General features: G+C 40.6%; 1 protein-coding gene across 15 annotated transcripts in view; it reads right to left on the bottom strand.

Moving 5' to 3' along the window:
- The window catches only part of SYNE1 (spectrin repeat containing nuclear envelope protein 1), a 538,457-nt gene extending 517,309 nt beyond the window's left edge, over nucleotides 1-21,148 (bottom strand). For 10 of the 15 annotated variants that reach the window (XM_033235044.1, XM_033235022.1, XM_033235029.1 and 7 more), the window contains exons 1-2: nucleotides 20,579-20,851; nucleotides 12,806-13,089 (exon numbers count right to left, since the gene is read on the bottom strand). In XM_033235044.1, coding sequence (XP_033090935.1) covers nucleotides 12,806-12,872 — 67 coding nt within the window. In that variant the 5' untranslated portion in view covers nucleotides 12,873-13,089; nucleotides 20,579-20,851. Of the gene's footprint in view, nucleotides 1-12,805; nucleotides 13,090-20,578; nucleotides 20,853-20,938; nucleotides 20,958-21,130 lie in introns of those variants that run through there. The other 5 variants (XM_033235035.1, XM_033235036.1, XM_033235034.1 and 2 more) reach the window with 3 other exon arrangements.
- Nucleotides 21,149-22,732: the final 1,584 nt, after the last annotated feature.

The raw sequence follows: 22,732 nt of genomic DNA, 5'->3' as shown, positions 1-22,732 counted from the left end.
TTGCCTGACAGTGCTCAGGAGCTAGTGTTGGGCCGGGCGCGGTCACTTATGCCTGTAATCCCAACACTTTGGGAGGTCCAGGTGGGAGGATTGCTTGACGCCAGAAGTTCAAGACTACCCTGCACAACATAGTGAGACCTTGTCTCTATAAAAATTTTTTTTAAAATTTAGCCAGGCATAGTGACACATGCCTGTCATCCCAGCTACTTGGGAGGCTGAGGTGGGAGGATTGCTTGAGCCCAGGAGGTTGAGGCTGCAGTGAGCTGTGATCTCACCACTGCACTCCAGCCTGGATGACAGAGTGAGACCCTGTCTCAAAACAACAACAACAACAAAATGAGCTAGTGTTGATTCTGGTCAAGGGAGCATTGAGACGAGGATGAGAAAGTCTCCCTTTTACAAGACTGATTCCAGATACAATTTGAAACACCTAATGGCTCTCTTTGATGTTTTGCTTCCATTCTTCTTCATACTTTTCTACCTCTTTTTTTTTTTTTTTTTTTTTTTTTTTTTTTTGAGGCGGAGTCTCGCTCTGTCGCCCGGACTGGAGTGCAGTGGCCAGATCTCAGCTCACTGCAAGCTCCGCCTCCTGGGTTTCCGCCATTCTCCTGCCTCAGCCTCCCAAGTAGCTGGGACTACAGGCGCCCGCCACCTCGCCCGGCTAGTTTTTGTATTTTTAGTAGAGACGGGGTTTCACCGTATTAGCCAGGATGGTCTCGATCTCCTGACCTCGTGATCCGCCCGTCTCGGCCTCCCAAAGTGCTGGGATTACAGGCTTGAGCCACCGCGCCCGGCCTTTTCTACCTCTTAATTCCTCTTCTGCAATGACCCTAAAGTCTTCAGGGTCCCAAGTCCTCCAAATTCTGACCTCCTCCCAGGACTAGCTTCATAGTATGTGAGCTGAGTGGTTGCACAGGGTCCTGCACTCTGGTGGGTCTTGCACACAGTTTTATGCCCTGCTGTGTATTAATTGCTCTTAATAACTGTTTATTTTGTGCTGAGTACTGAAAATAAGGTAGCCAATCTTGCCTCCTATCCATAATGATCATGTGATCATTAACAGCTATGCAAAAGAACAATCTTGAAAGAATATGCATGAATATATGAATACTGAGTTACCCCTCAATTCTGTCGGAGACTGAAATCCCTCAAATATATACTTAGGAACTTGGTTTGCCACTTAACCACTCTAGAACTCTGTTATTTCATCTGCAAAATAAGAACAGCAAATTATGAACTCTAAGTTCCTTCCCATCTAAACAACCACACCAGCCTATAGGGACTTGCGCTTTTTAAAGGGAAGAGGTTTCTGTAGAGTAAAGGATGACATGAAAATAATTTAGATCATCCAGTAGTCTGCTACCCTGGTTAATTTCCTTAATTATATGTGTCTGTTTTGTGAAAGTTTTATTTATTCAACTATTCATTAAATAAATACCCATAGTATCTACCACTCAGTTTTTAAATTTCCCCAATTATTATGTCACTCTTGTAGACCACAGCTCCATGAGGAAACAAAGTCTTTAAGTTACTCTTACATTTGTTTTCAGAAGACTTGAGCACAGTAGATGCCCAACAAATATTTGTTAAATGCATGAATGTATGATTGAATAAACTGAGTACCTGCTAAATGTCAGCTGAAAAAACATGAGTACCTACTTGTGCTTAGTGCTGGATATCCAAAGTTGAATAAGACAAGATGCCTACTTTCAAGGTTCTAATATACTAATGGGGCACAGAGATGCTTACATAAACCCTTACGGACTAATGCAGTCAACACCTTAATAGAAACATGTTCAAAGTAGAGTACAAACGAGGAATCCTCTCACTCTGGCTGGTGGTATTAGGAAAGGCTTCACAGTGGATGCAGGATTTGAGCTGAGTCTTGAAGCTTGAGAAAGGCAAAAGGTAAAAAGAACATGTAAGGCAGGGAAATGCGATTGAGATTGGCTTAAAGGGATCTAGAAATTGTTCAGGGGATTGCAACTCCATGGTTTATGGAGGCTGAACAGAAATGAAGAACGGAAGGTTAATCGAAGTCAGTCAATGAACACCCAGCCATAATGAGTTTATCTGGAAGGTTATAGTGAGTCCCTGCAAGCTTCTAAATAGGGAAAAAGACAATGGATGTAACTGGAGTTATGTGTTTAAAGATCTGTCTTATTACAACATTGGGATGTGGTCTAGTTGAATTCCTAGGTTTCTGGATGTACTGTAAAAATTCCACTTTTTTCTGTTGAATAGTAAAGCAAGGAATGCTCATATCAGCCAAAATTGGATAAAATGAAAATAATCCATGAGAAGCCCCAGAAAAGCGAAGACGCTGAAAAGGCAGGCCATGAATATAGAATCAGTGTAATTCTTGGCAAGATGAACACAGTGGCTCTTAACTTACAACAACAACAACATATAACAGATACAACATCAACGAATAACAACAATGACAACAACAAAGAACATCAAGATAGGTCCTGAGAATCTCAAAATTCTTCCCAAGTCAGTAAACAAGTCAACAGGAGAATAAAGAATAGGCAGATGAAAGGGACTCAAAGTGCCAGTGACACATGTGAGGAGAAAGGAAGCAAATCAATGGAAGGCAACTGCATAATTCTAGGTAAGTAACTTTTTTAATATGGGTGGAGATCACTGTTTACTAAATATGAAAGATTAGTATCAGCAGAGGAAGGAATTGTTTGTTTTTAATCTAAGAGTCATTGTGAACAATCAAAAACAAAAAGGAACATAAGTTACCACCGAAACCATTTGTTAAATACTTAACAAACTTCTTGACATCAAAATAATTCAAAATTGCACATGGATAATTTGATACTGAATCTGTCTGGGGCAGTCACCAACTTCTTTGAGATATTTCCATGTATTTATTTGAGAAGAAACAAATAGAAACTTATTGTCTATCCTCAGCATTATAGAAAGGTTGCATATATTCTTATACAGTAAATTCTCAACTATTTAAAATAAATTACTACTTATGATTAGCTGAATACTTATGATTAACACTGAATACTTATGATTAGCAATTGCTGAATTAAACTACATACAAAGATCAGAAACTAGGTATTTAGGTGTGAGAATCACACACACACACACACACCACACACACACACACGTGTCAATATCCTCATTAGCCCCAATCTGAAAGAATATAAAAGAGAATAATAATAACCTGGGATGTGAATTGTTTTTCTAAGTTTCTTAAGATATATGAGGGATTTGCCACAAGAAACTGAAAGTCTGGTTCCCCGCTTTATAAGTACATATTACCTTAAATTATACATTCATGGAACTCTAAATTTCATGGGCACTAGTGTGGTCTTCTCTCCTATTACAGAGGCCAACCCAAGGCCTCAGGTCTGATTCAACCTAGACAGGGTCACATATTAGCCAGCAAGCACAGTGGCTAATAGAGTTTTTCCAAATGCAGATGCAATTTCCCCAATTCAGTTGCCTTACTTTTGGGGAGGGTTCCATCCAGGTTTTGATGGAGAGGAAATCCCAGAGTTACAATGTTTCAGACAATCCAGTCACCTGTAGCATCATACTTTCTTTTTTCTTTTCAAGAATCTGAGCCCTGGGCAGGGCGCGATGGCTCACGCCTGTAGTCCCAGCACTTTGGGAGGCCGAGGCGGGCGGATCACGGGGTCAGGAGCTCGAGACCATCCTGGCTAACACGGTGAAACCCCATCTCTACTAAAAATACAAAAAATTAGCCGGGCGAGGTGGCTGGCGCCTGTAGTCCCAGCTACTGGGAAGGCTGAGGCAGGAGAATGGCGTGAACCCGGCAGGAGGAGCTTGCAGTGAGCTGAGATCCGGCCACTGCACTCCAGCCTGGGCGACAGGGCGAGATTCCGTCTCAAAAAAAAAAAAAAAAAAAAGGAATCTGAGCCCTGGCAGAGGTAATAAAACAATGACCAAAGCAAGGAAAATAGACATTTCTGACTTCATAAAGATCTTCCCCAAAACACAAGCAGGAATAATACTAGTTTTAGGAAAGAAGGCATTGAGAGGCGGGGCAGCCACACTTACAAGTGTTCAAGATGGTACCGAGAGGAGGAATTTCACAAGGGTCATCGTCAGCTCATAGCACGGTCCCCAACTCCACAAGAGCGGGAGGCCGATTGAGGGAGGGCCTGAACGAAGAGACGTCTTACCTTTAGGACTTATTTCTAAATGGGCTCTATATAAGGAATAGAATCATATTTAACGAGTTTTTAAAGAATTGCTCTTAACCAGTGAATTTCCGAGCATCCCGAACCTCCTTATGGGCAATGCACAAAGCCATTCTTTATTTTTCCAGAAATGATTTTAAACGATAGGCAGGCACACGTACACCTGCTCAGACCTGATACTTATATGTAAAATACACATAATCTTTTTATACTTTATGAACATGTAGAAATATGTACATGTAAAGAAAATTAACAGCATTAACACAGTTGATCGCTCCCTCCTTGAACTCGTTATTTCTTTGGCTTTGATTCCTTCCTTTTATCTTTTTTCTTCCTACCACACAGGCTGCAGCTTCTTAGTCTCATATATGGGACTCTACTCATTCCCCACTTCCCTCAGTGTTGAGTGCCCCATTTCACAAACCTCTTTTCTTCTTATCTGTCCTGGCTCCCTGGGTGGTGCCAACCAATCTCACAGCTTTAAACACCACCTCTGTGCTGACAACGTCCAAATGTTTTCTCCTGCTGTGTCTCCTCCACTGATCTCTACAGTTACATACATATACTCAACTCCTTTCCTGGAAGTCTACCAGGCATCTAAAATATAACATGTCCAAAATAAGCTCTCAGTTTTCCTCCTCAATGCTGTTCCCCATAATGGTTTTTCTTTATTTCAAAACTAAAAGTGAGCGGACCAACTTTAATTTTTTCTCTTATACAGCAAACCTAATCCATCAACACACTGTTTTAATCTTACCTTCAAAATATATCCAGAATGTTACCACCTCTCTCCCCATCCACCGTTCAAGCCATCATCTGTCTCTTGATTTGTCAAAAATAACCTCTGTTCTGGACTCCCAGCTTCCCCCATTGAAAATCAATATAATATTAACTATTTATATTATATGCACTTAACAAACACTTATGAAGTGTCCATATGATGAAATGCAGTATGCTAGACAATGTGTAGGTCACTGATGTGAGTCTGATCCAATTCCTGTCCTCAAGGTTTTTATATTCTGGGTGAATAGGTTAGATATATATGTGCAACCCAATACAAGCAACACGAGATAATTGTCATATTGTGCTATAAAGAGCTAGAGGGGTTTAGAGGAAGGAGAGGAAATTTCTGATTGTATTGGCAATAAAGCCTTTGCAGAGGAGGTTGCATTGAAGTTAGGCCTTGAAGACAAGTCAGGTTTTAGGAACTGTGACTTGAGTTCATTCCAGAAGGTGCCCCAGAAGGAGATGAAAGAGTCAGGATATCTTCTGAGCATGGAAAGTAGTGACACTTGGCTGACATAGGTGGATATATAGGGAAGCTAGAGGAAAAAGAGCTGTTACAGTTAAAGTGGACTTAGAATATGGAATCTGAGCCAAAGAAGTTAGGAATTCCACAGGGAGGTCAAAGAAGTAAGTTTGGTACATGTGTTTAATGTTACATTGTAAGAGTAACAAAATTAAGGTAATATGTTCACAAAAACTCATATGGAGGCAATATGATATAGAGGGATACTTTATGTTTTATTTGTAGGCCTTAGACACTCTTACTTTTAGAGGCCTGCCACACACTATATCAAAGGTGCAATAAAGTGTACTTACATGCCATATAAAATATATTGACACATATATAATTTTTGAATTGATTTGATTTACATTTGACTGCTTGCCATAATTTAGCATTTATAAACCTTTGCTTTTTTTTTTTTTTTAACAGTTTTCTTTTTCTATTTGAGAGACAATATTTTTTATAGGTCACTGAAGACCCTGAAGGCCTGAAGCACTTTCTCCATAAAGCACAATGGACGAAATAGGTTTGCAAACAGAGAGGCTTAGAGGACCAAGCACTACACAAATGTAAAGACTTCATAAATTTATTAGTAAAAGTAATGTGAACAAGTAATATACCATTTAAAAGGAAAATGTGCTTAAAACATTGTGTTTACAAAAACAACAAACACATCACTCATTCAGGCAAGATGTGTATCTTTAAACTGATTTTATAGTAAAAAACCACTCTTGATTAAAACCAAAATTCAGATATACATTCTTCAAAAAGAGGGCAGGTAAAGCAGGACCCAATTTAATTGGTGTAATTGGTTCATTGCCTTGACCAATTTTATCTTCAGTTCATTAAGTTAGGCATAATGATTTATTCATTTATTTATCAAAAATATATTTAACTATGACGTTCCAAAACATAAATAAATGATCACTCTATTGTATCATACTTAAATTTGAGATAATTTTACACGACATTTATGTGGGAAAAGAGAGATTAAACCCAAAGGGATTTCAGCCTAAATATAATAAATGAGTTTTTGACACTGTTTTGTGTTTTAATAAGAAGAGTCATTAAGTTAGAGTAATAAAGTATGAAGTTTTTTTGACTTTTAAGTTTAGGGGTACATATGCAGGTATGTTACACGGGTAAATTTGTGTCATGGAGGTTTGTTGTACAGATTATTTCATCATCCAGATATCAAACACAGTACTTATTAGTTATTTTTCCTGATCCTCTCCCTCCTCCTAGCCTCCATCTTCCAATGGGCCACAGTGTCTGTTGTTACCCTCTATGCGTCCATGTGTTCTCATCATGTAGCTCCCACTTATAAGTGAGAACATAGAGTATTTAGTGTTCTGTTCCCATATCAGTTTGCTAAGGATAATGACCTCTAGCTCCATCCATGTCCCTGCAAAAAACATGATGTTCTTTTTATGGCCGCATAGTATTCCAAGGCATATATGTACCACATTTTTTATGCATTCTACCATTGATGGGCATTTAGATTGATGCAATGTATTTACTATGCTGAGTAGTGCTGCAATGAACATCTGAGTGCATGTTTCTTTATAATAGAATGATTTGTATTCCTTTGGGTATATACCCAGTAATAGGATTGCTGGGTTGAGTGATATTTTTGTCTTTAAGTCTTTGGGGAATCACCACACTGTCCTCCACAAAGGTTGAACTAATTTACACTCCCACCAGCAGCATATAAGCATTCCTTTTGCTCCACAAGCTCGCCAATATCAGTTATTTTTCTTTTTTTTTTTTTTTTTTTGGCTTTCTAGTGAGAGCCATTCTGACTGTTGTGAGATAGTTTTGGCTTTGATTGGCATGTCTCTAATCATCAGTGATGTTGAGCTTTTTTTCATAGGAAAGCCAAGGCAATCCTAAGTAAAAACAACAAAGGTGGAAGCATCATGCTACCCAACTTCAAACTATACTACAGGGCTACGGTAACCAAAACAGCATAGTACTGGTAGAAAAACAGATACATAGATCAATGAAACAGAATAGAGAACCCAGAAATAAGACCACATAGCAACAACCATCTGATCTTTGACAAACCTAACAAAAACAAGCAATGGGGAAAGTCTTCACTATTCAATAAATGATGCTGGAATAACTGGCTAGCCATATGCAGAAGACTGAAACTGGACCTCTTCCTTAACACCATATATAAAAATTAACTTAAGATGTATTAAAGACTGAAATGTAAAACACAAAACTATAAAAAACCCCAGAAGACAAGCTGGGCAATACCACTCAGGACACAGGAAAAAAGATTTCATGATGAAGACACCAAAAGCAACTGCAACAAAAGCAAAAATTGACAAATGGGATATAATTAAACTAAAGAGCTTCTACACAGCAAAAGAAACTCATCACAGTGAACAGACAACCTACAGAATGGGAGAAAATTTTTGCAAACTATGCAACTGACAAAGGTCTAATATCCAGCATCTATAAGGAACTTAAATTTACAAGAAAAAATCACAACGCCATTAAAAAGTGGGCAAAGAACATGAACAGGTACTTTTCAAAAGAAGAAGATATACACGCGGCCAACAATCGTAAGTATAAAAATTAATCAAAGCATTATAAAAATGTTTCAATCTTCACAAAATGCCAAGTTTTTTATTTCCCAAACTATGATCACAGCCAATGATGCTAAATTAAAAGAAAGTTACATTTTCATCAATTATTTATTATTATTTCATTCTACTTTTCAGTATACTTTCTGTCAGTCTGAAGTTTTCTTTTGTGTAATGAACTTATAGGAAATATTATACTTAAAACAAAAAAGGTTTAAGGTTTTTATTACTCATAAAAAATTTTCAAGAGGAGATTGTGATTACCTTATACTGAACAATTAGCAAATTTCATAGCTGTACCTCCAAGGGTAAATGCTTATCCTTTTTTGTTTGTTTGTTTCTCTTTGAATCTATTCAGAAGGTTTAAAAATCAAAATTTATCCTTGCAGTAAATAATCCTATTCTCCTATTAATTTTTTTGTATATACAACACCTAAGCATGCACATTTTAATGTTTTCTGGCATTTATCACTTGTTCTATAAGATTGCATTGATGTCACCCCACCCTACAATAACCAATACTGATATGTTCATTTTAAAAACATAAGGTTTAATATAGTATGTTCACATTTAAAATGTAGTTAATACAAGTCAGCCAACAAGTTCTTTTTAAGTAACTATGAAAGATTACAAAAAGCCTTAAAATGTTGTCACTATCTAAAAGAAGTTTATAATCTGAAGAGTTCAGCCATTTAGTTGTGACTATAAACTAAGTGACTCCATAAGCCACTTGTTAAATGGATCCCTTTTAGTCTTGAAATGCAGAAAATATATATACTAATTATGTGCATTTAAAGTTTTAATACTCCTTTATTATACTATTGTCCTGTATTTGCTTTTAAGGTTATATTTAAATTGATTAAAGTTCCAGAAACATTCATTATTCTTAAAAGCAAATGAAACTCCGCATTGCAGTCTGACTGCTCATCCATAATTCAGTATCCCAGCCTAAAACATTATGCTCAAACAAGCACAAATATTGGCAAAGGTGAAATATTGAACGGTTACTGTTGCAGCTAAATTATGTAGCAATCGCTGTGTGTGCTTTAATTTCCTAGTCCTAGAAATAAAAACTAAAAGCAGGAAAAATAGTCAGCAATTATGGGTGTAAGCTAAATAAGCAAGGGAGTAATGCCAAGTTGCCATTATTCAAAGCTCCATGCTCTTTATTAGTTATGCACAGGTCTGAAATGACAATGAAACCCAAAAATGGGGGGGGAACCCAAACACATTAGTTACTCATTATATATATCTAGACAAAGAAAAAGGATTCTAGGAGAATGTTCTTATGAATTTAAACTTTGAAAATTAGCAACTCTGGTTCTGTTTACGCTAATGGAAATTTACTTTTCTTCAAATTTGTCTTCATTATCTGGGCAATAACACCAGCCCTCCATTTATTAGGATCTTGGGCACTTGTTTGGAAGTTTCAGCAGGTAAGCAGCGTTACTAAATACCCTTGACAGGGGACAGATCTCCTCTTTCTGTGGAGATTGGCCCCTCTTTGGACTTAAAGCAGTAGTAAATATGCACAGTGACAACTGAGAGCAAGAGACCTGCACGCCACCAACTGAATCAGCAGAATTAATCCAGCTGATCAATTTGTTAAGACACACTCACCAGATCACTTTCACTTCCTGCCATTTCACTCAGTTTCCTTTGATGCAGGCTAGATGTGTCATATTTTGTAGCAGTACAGACTTTACATTTTGTAGCCAACATAACCTATAGACATGAAGTAATTGATACCAAAGGCTGGTGATAAGTATCTTATGCTCAGGAGTTTTGTCTTCTGAATTTTAAGGCTTACTCTTCTAACTTTGTCAGGTACCCTTATGCCACCTTATAACTCTCTCTTTTATAGAAAGGAAAGCTAATTAATGCAATAAGTATAGTTACTTCATTATGTAATAAAATTACTAGTTTTATACAGCACAGAGTATACGAAACAATTAACATTCCTTCAAAAATCTGGATAGTTAGAAAAATTTGCAGGAAAAAATTGCAACAAATTATCAGGCTGTGCCTTCTCATCTAGTTTTCTTCCATGACTATTTGAATGACTCACCATATCACAGAATTTATAATTTTTAAAGCTCCTTTAGTAAATTATCTCATCGAGCTTCACAACAATTCTGAGAGGGGCTAAGCAGATGGGAGCAATCCACATTTTGCAAATGGGGCACCTAGACACATAGATGTTAAATAAGGCATCCACTGCCACAGGCCTAGTGTGTGACAGGGTGGGAGGCTCCAGCTCTTTCATCCACGCCACAGATTTCTCAAGCAAAACTAAATCTACTATAAAAACATAATAAAACACAACATTAAATTATCCATACTCTTCACTTTCCTCTCACCCCAATCCAATTATCTTAATAAAACGACTTCCACTCAAACTAATATCAGAATGAAGAGTAGAGTGTTTGTAGGAACACAGTCTGATTCTGATTGAGTTTATTCAAATTTGCTGTTTGCAACTTTCACTTATGGTCAACATGTATGTCATGCAGAGACTGTTCACATCTAATATACTCAAAGGAAAATCTGCTTTATTACCTTATTATCTTCCCCACACTTTTGTAAGGGATTCACAGGCTTCCTTTCCATCATTTCATAGACGATGTCATTGAGGCACAAAATGGTTCAGTAATTTACCCTCAGACAAACAGCCAAGAAAAACATAGACAGTGGAATGGAACTCAAATTCAGCATTGCATCTACCCAGGTGACAATATACAACTGAAGTCTGAGATCCTTGGGTGCTGGGCAGACCCAAGCAGAGAAATTTTCAGCCCATGGAAAAGATCTAGACCCAATTCAGCAAGGATCTTTTATCTAACAAGGCTCTTTCTGGCATGACATGAGGGATTGGTCAGCAAGAAATAGGAAACACATTCCACTTACACTGAAGCATCACAAACCAGTCCACGCAGACAAACATTAGTAGGGAGGTCACTTGAAGACAGAAGCTGTCAATCAAGTTGGTGGTCTCTGGACAGACATGGAGAAACTCCTAGTTCCACCAATATCCTGATTTTCTATAGCTGTGAGCACATTCTGGGTCATGAATATCCAGATTTAAGAGCCTGGTATGTATCTGAAGGTCAAGAATGCTTAACTGGAAATCACTGCTCTGCACAGCAAATACACTGTAAGCAAAGAAAGTGGGTCTGTGACAAATTAATATCACTGATACCGTGCGAAACCACAATGATCATTTGTTGGAGATACTAGAAAACCTAAAAGTCAAGCTATAACATTATTTTTAAGCTCTCTTAGCAAAGACTAGCACAAAACTCTTTTAAATGGGGGTATTTTTATACCTTAAAACCATTCATTTGAAGGCTGGGCTTATGACATTGAATATATCATTAGAATTCTGACAATGAAGCAATGAATATATCATTGGGATTACGACAAAGAAAAAATATCTTTAGATAACTACAGGTGATAATTATATGTGTTTCAAGGAATATTGAAACACAAATGTAAAGAAAACTGACAATTAGAATCTGTTCACCTATGAGTTTCTATAGTATTTCCCTGTTAGTTCTCTTCTAGGAAGCAGAGAAGAGCAGCTGGGCATGGTGGCTTATGCCTGTAATCCGGCACTGTGGGAGGCCGAGGCAGGCAGATCACCTGAGGTCAGGAGTTTGAGGCCAGCCTGGCCAACATGGTGAAACCCTGTCTCTACTAAAAAAAAAAAATTAGCCTGGCATGGTGGCGCATGCCTGTAATCCCAGCTACTCAGGAGGCTGAGGCAGGAGAATCGCTTGAACAGGGAGGCGGAGGTTGGAGTGAGCCGAGATAGGGCCACTGCACTCCAGCCTGGAAGACAGAGCAAAATTCCATCTTAAAAAGAAAATCCAAAGCCGAGAAGAGCACCACTGAGGGATACAGGACTAGTCTGTACCCTGCCACGAACCATTCATCTCATCACATCGCTTCATCTCTTTGGGCCTCTTTTGCCTCATTTTTCTTAAAAAGTTTCTAAATATCGGCCGGGCGCCTGTAATCCCAGGACTTCGGGAGGCCGAGGCGGGCAGATCACGAGGTCAGTAGATCGACACCATCCTGGCTAACACGATGAAACCCCGTCTCTACTAAAAATACAAAAAATTAGCCAGGCGTGGTGGCGGGCGCCTGTAGTCCCAGCTACTCCGGAGGCTGAGGCAGGAGAACGGCGTGAACCCGGGAGGCAAAGCTTGCAGTGATCCGAGATCGCTCCACTGCACTCCAGCCTGGGCGACTGAGCGAGACTCCGTCTCAAAAAAAAAATATATATATATATATATAAGGGTCTTCTAGTTGGGAAATGCCACTGGCTTATTTGACAATAGCATATAGTTATATGTCCACAACTTGTCTGTAATCTATCAAGACAATTGGGGAATGTATTGTCACTGGTATTATTGAATGACAGCAGCAGTACATTTGGCAATAACTCTTAATTCCCAACTGGACAATGAATAACATGTAAGACATGCTAATGCAGACACAAAATTACAAAAAATAAAAATAAAAAAAGCTGTATTTTTATCTTTTCCTTCTATATAATGAAGATAGCATCTGAAGACAGCATGACCCTGTTTGAAAACACTGGAATAAAAGACATCCATCCCATTCTAGGCTATAGTTCCATGAAATTGAGTAAAACCCCAAACAAAATTTAACTGATTGTGGGTTAAGACGGTATTTGAATTTTTTTTAACCCTGAAATTTCTTCCCCTTACCTTGCAACCTCTGCATCACATGGGCGATATCCCGAGGACACCGGGAGGCCCCTCTGGAGGTTGCCATGGTCCCTCCAGAAGCACGAAGTCAACACCAAGAGACTCTTCACTGGAGGCAGCACAAGGCTACACCACTCTAGAAGACATGCTTGGACTTTTCTAGATCTATTCCGTCATAAATGAATTCCAGGCATTTGCAGCAGTCAACAAGGAGGCAGCTCTCCCAAAGACTGAACTGCTTTTTCTTTCGTTTTAACACAGTCCTTTTAAATCAACTGAAGAACCTGAAAAACATAAAAGGTACAACATAAAAAAACAATCCACAAAGGTCACCACAGTGCTAAAAGGAGAAATCTTTCTATTTAATTTGAATGCCTGGTCTATTATCAAGTGAAACAACTTAGGGAAAAGCACTTATAAACTATAAAGTACTGTACAAATGTTAGGAATTCCCATGATATTTGATAAAATAAATACATAAATGAGATATATAAAATAAAATTGGGTTGCTAAAAGAAGAAACGTTCACTTTCATTCTATGTTTTCTTTTTAAACTCTAAAGTTTTTCCATTGATCTATGAAGTGGTTTCCCTTATACTGAAAACACTCAATTGTAGTTTTCAACATGCACGGGTTCTCTTATCTGCTAATTTAGCCTGCTTTGCACATGTTTTGCTCTGTTGTGTTGTACACTTTCCAGGAATAGGACCAAATCCTAGTTTCCCATACCAATTTGATGAATTAAAACAGCATAAATGTAAAAACCACTTCATTCTAAAAATTTGAGTTTCAAGTACTCCAATTTTAGAAGCCAAATGGGTCTGATTTAGTTTTTCTCCTCCCTACGTGTAAAGACTCAAAAGTTGTAAGGCTAGGGGTGGGGTGAGCTAAGCGGAGTGGACATCTTCCTTCTAAATTATCTGTGTTGGTTAAGATTTTGTTTCTGTTTTTGTTTTCATTTTGGGACAGTCTCACTCTATCATCCAGGCTGGGGCGCAGTGGTGTGATCTCAGCTCACTGCAGCCTCCACTTCCCAGGTTCAAGCGATTCTCCTGCCTCAGCCTCCTGAGTAGCTGGGACTACAGGTGCCTGCCACCACACCCGGCTAATTTTTTATATTTTCAGTTGAGACGGGGTTTCACCGTGTTAGCCAGGATGGTCTCGATCTCCTGACCTCATGATCTGCCCGCCTCGGCCTCCCAAAGTACTGGGATTACAGGCGTGAGCCACTGTACCTGGCCACAGTACCCATTGCATTTCTAGGTTATGATGATGAAAGTTAAAAAAAGGAATAGGGGAAGAGGGGAAGAAGGGAAGAATGGCAAAAGCAAAACTCCTAAAGAAAGCTCATACATGTGAGATGGTCCACCTTCCTGAAGGAAAAAAGAAAATGAGAGAAGTCTGTGAGTGCTATAAAAATTATATTATAACTTGGATTACAGTCCATAAAAGAGCACTGCTCATGAAGGATTTCTTAAGTAATAGAGTGAAATTATGAATTACAATTTATTTTAAAATGGCATTACTAATACTATTATATATTGGTATCTGGTCAGAATGTATGAATGCAAAGCCAGTAATATGCTCTTTAGCCTATTACCTTAAAAAAAAGGGGGGGGATGCAAACCTTTGCACACTGGTGCTGCTCCAAGTGCAATGCATCAGAAGGATGTACTGGAGCAAGAAAGCAATTACTAAGCAAGACACGGGATAGTGATGCAGTGAACAGCAGTCATTGGTAGGAAGATACAGGCAAACTTCTCTTGGCTACTTGAAAGGAGTATTTACTAGAAGTAGGACCCAATACTTGGTGTCTTATAGGCTAGAGAGGTACTTCTCAGTGGGTGACTCTCCAAGGGAGTCTTCGTGGAGAAATAATTACTTGTGACTGGGCTGTCACATACATACCTATAGCCCTGCTAGAATTGTGTGCCCATTAGCAGCCTGTATCTCCTGGGTAAAAATATTCCACCTGCCCACATACAAAAGCTATCTTAATCTGGGAGAATAACAGATAGTGAACAGTGCATGAAGGACCTTAAAAATGGCTCCCCTAAGCTGTTAGGAAGTTAGGTTTTCAAATGCAAAAATAAAACTTTCTGAAATCAATCAACCAACCAACCACTCTATCTATTATCTATATCATGTATCTGCATGTATATTAAAGACATTCATTTCATTTCAGATACCCCACTCCAAGCTGGGCTCAGCACCACAGCTCACAGATGATTAACACACAGTCCCCATCTTCAATCAAGAATTATGGAATTAAAAGGGATTTCAGTAAATCATTGCAACAGAAATCACTCTGCTTCTATCGTCTTCTAATTCACATTCACATAGCTTGGTAGACTAATCCTGAAATATTGTGCACGCCCTCTCTCTCTCTCTCTCTCTCTCTCTCTCTCATTACATTAAACTCAGAATTTCCCTGCATGTGCCTACTATTCATCCAGTTTTACTTTCACAGCATAACTAACACATTCAGAGTGCCAGAGCTCAATGCTGGGATTACTAAGGTGGATGTGACACAGAGACTATTTTTGAGGAGCTTAGGACACAGTGGGAGATAAAACATAGAAGAGATAATATAAAAATACCAGGGCTAAGTGCGTATACCAAGATGCGAGGATACAGAGGATGGCGGCTATGCCAGTGTGGGTGTTCTGGAAAGGTGTCCTTCTTGGCAAGGAGCAGACACCCGAGCTGAGTCTTGGTAAATGGGTTAGTCACTCAGGTGAAACATATGAAAGACACATCCTGGGCAGGGTGAAGAGCTTGAGCAAAGGCCTGGGCATGAGTAACAGCATGACTGGGACATGGAACTACCACTAGTCAGACACTGAGAAACTCTACAAGGTGACATTCTGGAAAAAGAGGGTAGAGAGTGAGGTTGTGTCCGGATGACAGAGGGCCCTGAGTGCTATGCTCAGAAGTTTGGTTCTGGCTCTCTAGCAGGCCACTGGAAGCCACTGAGAGATTTTAAGCTGGAAGTGAGAAGGTATAACTGGGATTATTGTAGCTATGGTTTTAAAAGGTGTATTCGAGAAGGACAAAACTGGAAGATCCAGAAAGATCAGTTGGGAATGTATCTCAGGAATCCAGGTGGAAGATGACAAAAGACAGAAATCAGACAGAGGGAGCAGAGTGAGTGGAGAAGCAAATACAACACAGCTTTAGGGAGCAGAATTTGTAAGACTTGGTGACTGGTCACCCGGGGTAGGGGTGGGTATAGGTGGGATTTCCAGGGTGTATATCTGAGGAGTCTCAGATGACTCTCAGGATTTGGGATGCCATTAATTGAGCGCAGCAGAAGAGGGGCTGTATAGGTTTTACAGCCAAACACTCTCCCCTTCATGCTTCATATCTTGGAACAACTCAGGAGCAATTTCTTTATTGCCCCTTCACATCACCCCTCTGAAGAACACTTTCAGCTGAACAAATCTAAATACCTAACCCAGGAACCGCATACCACTTGAAGCTTTTCCTAAACACACCAACCAACATTCACCGTTATTTTCCACTCAGGCCTCTAACACTAGTAATCCATACTATCATAGGTACAATTTGGCTTCTACCTTTCACTACTGCTAGTCTTACCTCACTCTAAACAAACTATGAACATTTCACTGGTATAGAGGCTATAACATTGCAAAATCTCATTCATTGACACCAAGTATATCCCTGACCACATCCTCGGCCTCTGATATATATTTTTTGTTTCACTGAATCAAGTTCATAATACTTTACATTTATGAGAAAATCCCCACAAAACCTCTTCCTCTTCAATGCAAAAAAAAGTGGATGCAATATCCTTCCTTTTTCAGGCATTAAACATTTTGCTTTCATCATTCACATGTACACATATTTCCTATATTGTGAAATCATGATTTTCTTGCTTTTTACTGACGCTTTATCTCATTACATGATTTGATAAGAAATTTAAAATGATGTTAATAAAAAGGAGACTGGGAATTAGGAAATATCAGTTCTAGGCTAAACTTTATCCCAGCTAGTTGGGTGATTTTGAGCTGGTTCTGTGTATGAAGGTCCTCAACAACTGCCTATTGGAGGAGAGTGTGGTACCAGGAAATGCGCAGACTTTGGACTAAGAAAGACCTGGAGCTGAATCTTAATTCTATCTCTTGCTATGCACGCAGGCTTAAGAAAAGTGAGCTTCTCTGAGTCCTTCTTTCTTCATCTGTAAAATGACGTATACTTACGCCAAATTAGGTTTAATTTCATCCTGCTTAAATTAATTTTTTAAAAGATAAATATGTCATGTTTCCAGCAGATTGATTGGCATGTAGCAGAGTTTCAGCAAATACTAGTTTCCATTTTCCTTCCCCTGGTCCCAGTTTCTCCACCTGCAATATGAGAGATGACCCTAAAATGCAGAGGTACTCCCTAGTGTGCTCTTCAGTTCCAAAACCAATGGCAGCACAAGGCACAGCTAAAACAACGACTGGTGCAAGGTCATGAGATCCTCCAGCTGACTGTTTATGTAGCAGTGTTCTGGCTATGGACACGACAGAACCAGAACACCAGAGGCAGATCCAGAACATCAATGAACTCACTATTCCCAAGATCAATAAAACAGTTTTTAATAGGTGCAGGATACTGCGGGGGCACGAAGGAGAGGGAATGAAGAGTGAAGCTAGGCATTGGGATGGAATGGGAGAATTTGGTGGACACTGATGAGCTGTATACCAATAAATAGTCCCTGCACCATCTCCAAATTTTTCCAGGGGACGGAACTAAGATTATGATGCAGCTAAATACATCCACCTCATAATTAGCAGAAAGGTAAGACTCCCGTATTTATTATTTCACGATAAATATGTATTGAGTAGCTATTTGTAAGGGACCATGGTACTGAGTAAACAGCAGTCAACAGGAGGGACAAGCCCCTCTTAGAACTTATGTGCCAGTAGAGGAAGATGATATAAACAACGTTACAACAAAGGAGGGCAAGTATTGTAATGGAAAAGTCCAGGCTACTATAGAAGCAAAAAAAAAAAACACCCACCCAATCAATAACCATCTGCTGCATTTTTTTAAATTCAGGACACAGAGGGAATTTGGACTATCTGCTATTTGGGATGCTCCCAGCTGAAAGACATACTCTTCTCAACATCACTCTGTGAAAAAGCACAGTTGTGAAATACCACAACTCAATTTTTTCTGTCTCTTGGCAGAATGGACATTGGCTCTTGAATCAGTTTCTTGTTTGTGTTACTAAAAAGGAATACACTAAGAAAAGCACTGAAGAAATACTACTAAGCCACAAGAACATATATAAGCAATGTGACTGAATTTCTAGGTATTAGGAAACTACTGCAGAAAATTTCAAACCCTGCAACAACCAGAGACAACGTGGCTCATTTCTAACCAAAAAGAAAATGAACTGAGAACATAAATACATAAACAGATTCACAACAGGAGGAAGCACAGATACTAATTAAATGTCTAAACATGTATAAGAATAGCACTAATATTGAAGCCCACTATTGAACAAAATTTTTCAAGTCATGAATAAATTTCAGTTTCCCTTCTATTCATCTTTTGCTGAAGAGAGTTCATGTGCTGTTTAATTTTAAATTTAATTATTATTTTTCTATTCACCCATTAATAATGATACTAATTAATGAACACTAAGATGGCTAAAAGGTAGAGAAGAACAGGGACATCTTTGAGTTAGTATAAGTATACTACTAATATATGTGTGCAGGTTATCAGGGAACAATGCTGTTTCTTATTCACTAGTATGAATTACACAGAGTAACAATAAGAAATGATCTTTTCCCTAGAAGAACATGAACAAGTAAGCAAAAGACAAAGTGTATAGCAGTTCAGCATGAAAGATATTCAGTGTCAAAATTAAATTTTGTTTATTGTAAGCCTAAAGTATAAATTACACCCAAAAACATCTGCAACCTTCTTTCCATCCCTTGCTAGAATATATATTGCATGCCTTGCCAAACATTAGTTCTCCTTAGATCAGACCACAAGGAAGTACACATTTAAGAGCAGACACACAGAGGACCCTGCAGAGGTGTTTGGGCCCTGCATGCCTGTCACAGTCAGACCACAGGGTGTGACTGCAGTAGCTAGAGCTAGAGTTGTGAAACCTTACCCAGTTATGGGCTTCCTACATCCTGTGACAGTCACACCTCCTTTCATTTCCAAGATGCTGTGTGTGCAGCATAGTTATCAGAAATTAGGCCCAGTGCAGCACCAAACAATTCTTGAACATTTTTAAATGGCAAACTAGCTTTCTCCAATCCCCACTCCCTGGCAGGAAGGAATCAAGTAAAAAAGAGTTCTTAAATGAGGTCAATGAGGACAGAAGAAAACCAGTTTGTGAACATCATTAGTTCAGAAAGATGAAAGTGAGTCTATAAAATAAGAGCTAAGCAAATATTTTCAAAGCCTAGCAAATATTATTATCTGGGTCAGTCTGAAGCTGTTTCTTAATCTTCAACATGAAACGTATTAAGTTAGTATAGATCTCTCACATTTTGCTCTAAATCTGCCACAAAGTGATGAACACACAAGAAAAAATAGGTATGTATTTTGTCACACTGTTCTGGTGATGTCAGGAACTTTTTGGCCATATTACAAATCTTTTTTCACCATGGGGAATAAAAAGCCTCTCAAAGAACAATTGTCATGACTTGTGATTAAATCTGCATTTTATGAAGATGTAGGTCATATTAATGACCTTTGCCTCATTGAAAATTATTATACTTTCTCTTGCATAGGTCTGGCTTCTGTATACGATTGTTGTCTTTGGGAAAGTCATTCTCAGATCAAGACGAAAAATGAATGGGCATTAAAGAAGAGAAAAATAATTAATTTTTAACTTTCTTAACATTCACAGGAACATTTCAGATACAAATTTTCCACCCCAAAAAGAAAAGCTCAGAAGTGAACATTCTGGGATGCTAAGGCTTCATTGCTGATATTTTCCTCTGGGCTGGACCTGATTCTATTTACCGAAGGGGGCAGAACTTCCAGCTTCCAAAGCCTGGGATCCCAGTCAGCACACCCAGCCTCCCTTCCCAAGGGGCTTTCCTTCCTGTGCGGCTGATGGCTGCTTCATTTTGCACGGATGCCTGCCCGTTGCGATGCACCTGGCCGCCTGTCCACCACCATTTCCCAGAACTCCTCCGCCAGCAATGCAAGATCTCTATGTGAAACGTATCTTTCAAAGAGGAGATGAAAGTTATCTTGCCCTCCAATGCAGGCTCTGCTGGGAAGCAACTGCACTATGACAGCGCCGCTGGAGTCTGACGCGCCCGGGCCTCCGCGCAGCCTTCAAGTCATTTCCCTCCCCCCCAGCCCTTCCAAAAATAGTCAGGGGGTGGAGGAAGGGAGGCTCCTAGAATCTGTTCAACGCCCTACCTCTCCCATCTGATAGTAGCAACAGTACCGACCATCACAATAAGAGGGTGGCTGCCTTTTGCTTCTGCACCATTGGAGCCCAGGGGATGTGCCACAAGCGGAAATGACAACCTCAGAGAGGGGGATATTAATAGGGACATCTACGTACGAGATGCAAAGAGGCTCCCCAACCTCCTAGTCTCCTTATGTATGAGTATCGCACACAGACACACATCACTGCTACCACCCCCTCCCATCAAGCACGCAGAGCCCAAGCGTGCAGGCACAAACTTGCTGACAATTTGTCTGCAATGTGTTCGTCTTGCACCTCTCTCCTCTCCCTGTCTCTGTCTCTCCCTGTCTCCCAGTCTCTGTCTTTCCTTTTACCTTGTCTCTCGGCCTCGTTCAGTTTCCCAGCAGCGAGGCGATGCAAGCGAACGCCTCCTCCCGGCTCGCTGCGCCCAGGCTCGGCGGGACCCCGGGGATGCGCGGCTGTCCGCCCGCCCTGTCGCCGGGATCGGGCGCGGTCTGCAGGATTGCGGGAGCCCGGCCGCCCTGGTGACAGAGGACAACAATCTCAGCCCGCTGCGGCCGGCGGCCGCGGCCCGGCGCCCGCTCTCACCCTGGCTGACTCGCCCACACTCACTCCCGCGCCGGGCTGCTCAGCCCGGCTCCCCGCCCTCCGCGACCGGTTCCTCCTCCCGGCTGCACGCTGTGGGGTGAGGCCTCCCCTCTCGCCTTCCCCACCTCGCAGCTACCGCTCCTGTCGGAAAGGAAGGTCAGCCAGGACGGTTGGGCCTCTGGACAGGGTCCCCGCACCGCCCTGGCCCGCCACACCCCCTCCCTAGCTCAGTGCAGCGAGCCCAGCGCCCGTCTCCGGGATGCGCCGGTGCCTGGAAAGCTGGGGGCGGGGACCTGGAGGCTCGCAGGCTTCCCTACCTCCTGGAGATACACGGCCTTGGGCGTTTCTCCGCAGCTGCAAAGCTGTGCTGTGACCCACCCTCTCAGCGAGCCTTTATACCGGGACCACCTCCCGGGGGTAGAGGTGGGAAGGAAATGTCCCTGAGAGCCGGGACGCGCTGCCTCCGCTGCCTGGAGGAGCTGCGCTGTCCTGCCAGCTAACTTTTGCCCGGGATTTCCATTGCCCGGGTGACCTTTCTGAGCGGAACCTATCCTGAAAGACTGGGAGGTTCCCTGATGGTCCCAGGAAGGGCGTGATGCAGAGCAAAGAGCAAAATCCGCCGGCTCCTTTTTCATCAACTTCCAAAAGATCCTAAACCGTTTTGGCTGCCAAGTCAGTAGGAAATAACTTAATTTGAGGAAGACTGGTCAGGCTTTATAGAATTTTTTAAATGTTATTTATAAAGTGTAAACTTCTTGAGAAAGCGCTTGACATCTTTAATTCTTGACTGTTTATTAAGATTATTCTAAAACCACTTTTAGGTTCTTCAGATGCACTGTATGCACCCTGTACATTGCAGAACCATTTGCATCTTTGGCCACCAGTCCTTCTCGTGGTGTAAGAGATCTTGGTGTTGCCTGGTAGCATTCAGGAGAATTTATTTTGTTGTGATTTTATGGTATCCAAGGAAAGTCAAACACAGTCTCTCTTCAACAACAGTGAAGTCCAAGCCCAACAGGACGATTGCAGCTAAAACAATCGAAGCTATGTTGCAATAATCTTAAAAGTAATAATTCCCCCCTTGAATCTCCAATCTGAACAAAACAGTCTTTTATCCTCTAAATTTGCCGAATGGAAGGAGCAGTTTATAAAGTAGATGAAGTTTCTCCTTGCTGTCTACCTTTCCCTTACCTGCTGCCAACATTCCCACTGCCTAGCTTTCCATTTTCTTCAAATTCTCCTTCTTCTGGATCATGTCAAAATAACATCTGAAGCAAGTCTGATAAACCAATCTGATGTGTTCCTCTTCATTGTGTTGACTTATTATTATTATTATTTTAGAGGGAAAGAGAGACCAAATAATGGATCTCTAATTGCAGAACTTGATACATCCAGAAGTTGGGCCTGGAGGAGGGGTGTTTGGGATCAGTCTCAATGCATGCCCTGCCTCTGCCTGAGGGCAACAATCTTGAGGCATGCCCAGAGCCCCTTGTGGGGACAACCACCAGAGCATAATTATTCCAGGTCAGCACTCTGTGCCCAGTGGCCACAAAATGGGGTCCAGAATTCTAGGCTTCCCACTCAGAAGAAACAGATCAGAATGGCTCAGCTCATCCTCTCAATCCCTACCTTCATAGGACCAATCCACCCTGCTGGCTTTTGAAGATAGGTAGAAAGTTACCGTACCAACTTTGCTATTCTTTTTTTTTTTTTTTTTTTTTGAGATGGAGTTTCGCTCTTGTTCCCCAGGCTGGGGTGCAATGTTGCGATCTCGGCTCACTGCAACCTCTGCCTCCCAGGTTCAAGCGATTATCCTGCCTCAGCCTCCTGAGTAGCTGAGATTACAGGGATGCGTCATCACACCTGGCTAATTTTGTATTTTTAGTAGAGATAGGGTTCCTTCATGTTGGTCAGGCTGG

The sequence above is a fragment of the Trachypithecus francoisi genome, unplaced genomic scaffold, assembly GCF_009764315.1.
Source record: "Trachypithecus francoisi isolate TF-2019V2 unplaced genomic scaffold, Tfra_2.0 Lachesis_group15, whole genome shotgun sequence".
Taxonomy (NCBI): Eukaryota; Metazoa; Chordata; class Mammalia; order Primates; family Cercopithecidae; genus Trachypithecus; species Trachypithecus francoisi.
Note: the sequence above shows the minus strand (reverse complement) of the source record. Positions and strands in the feature narration are given on the sequence as shown.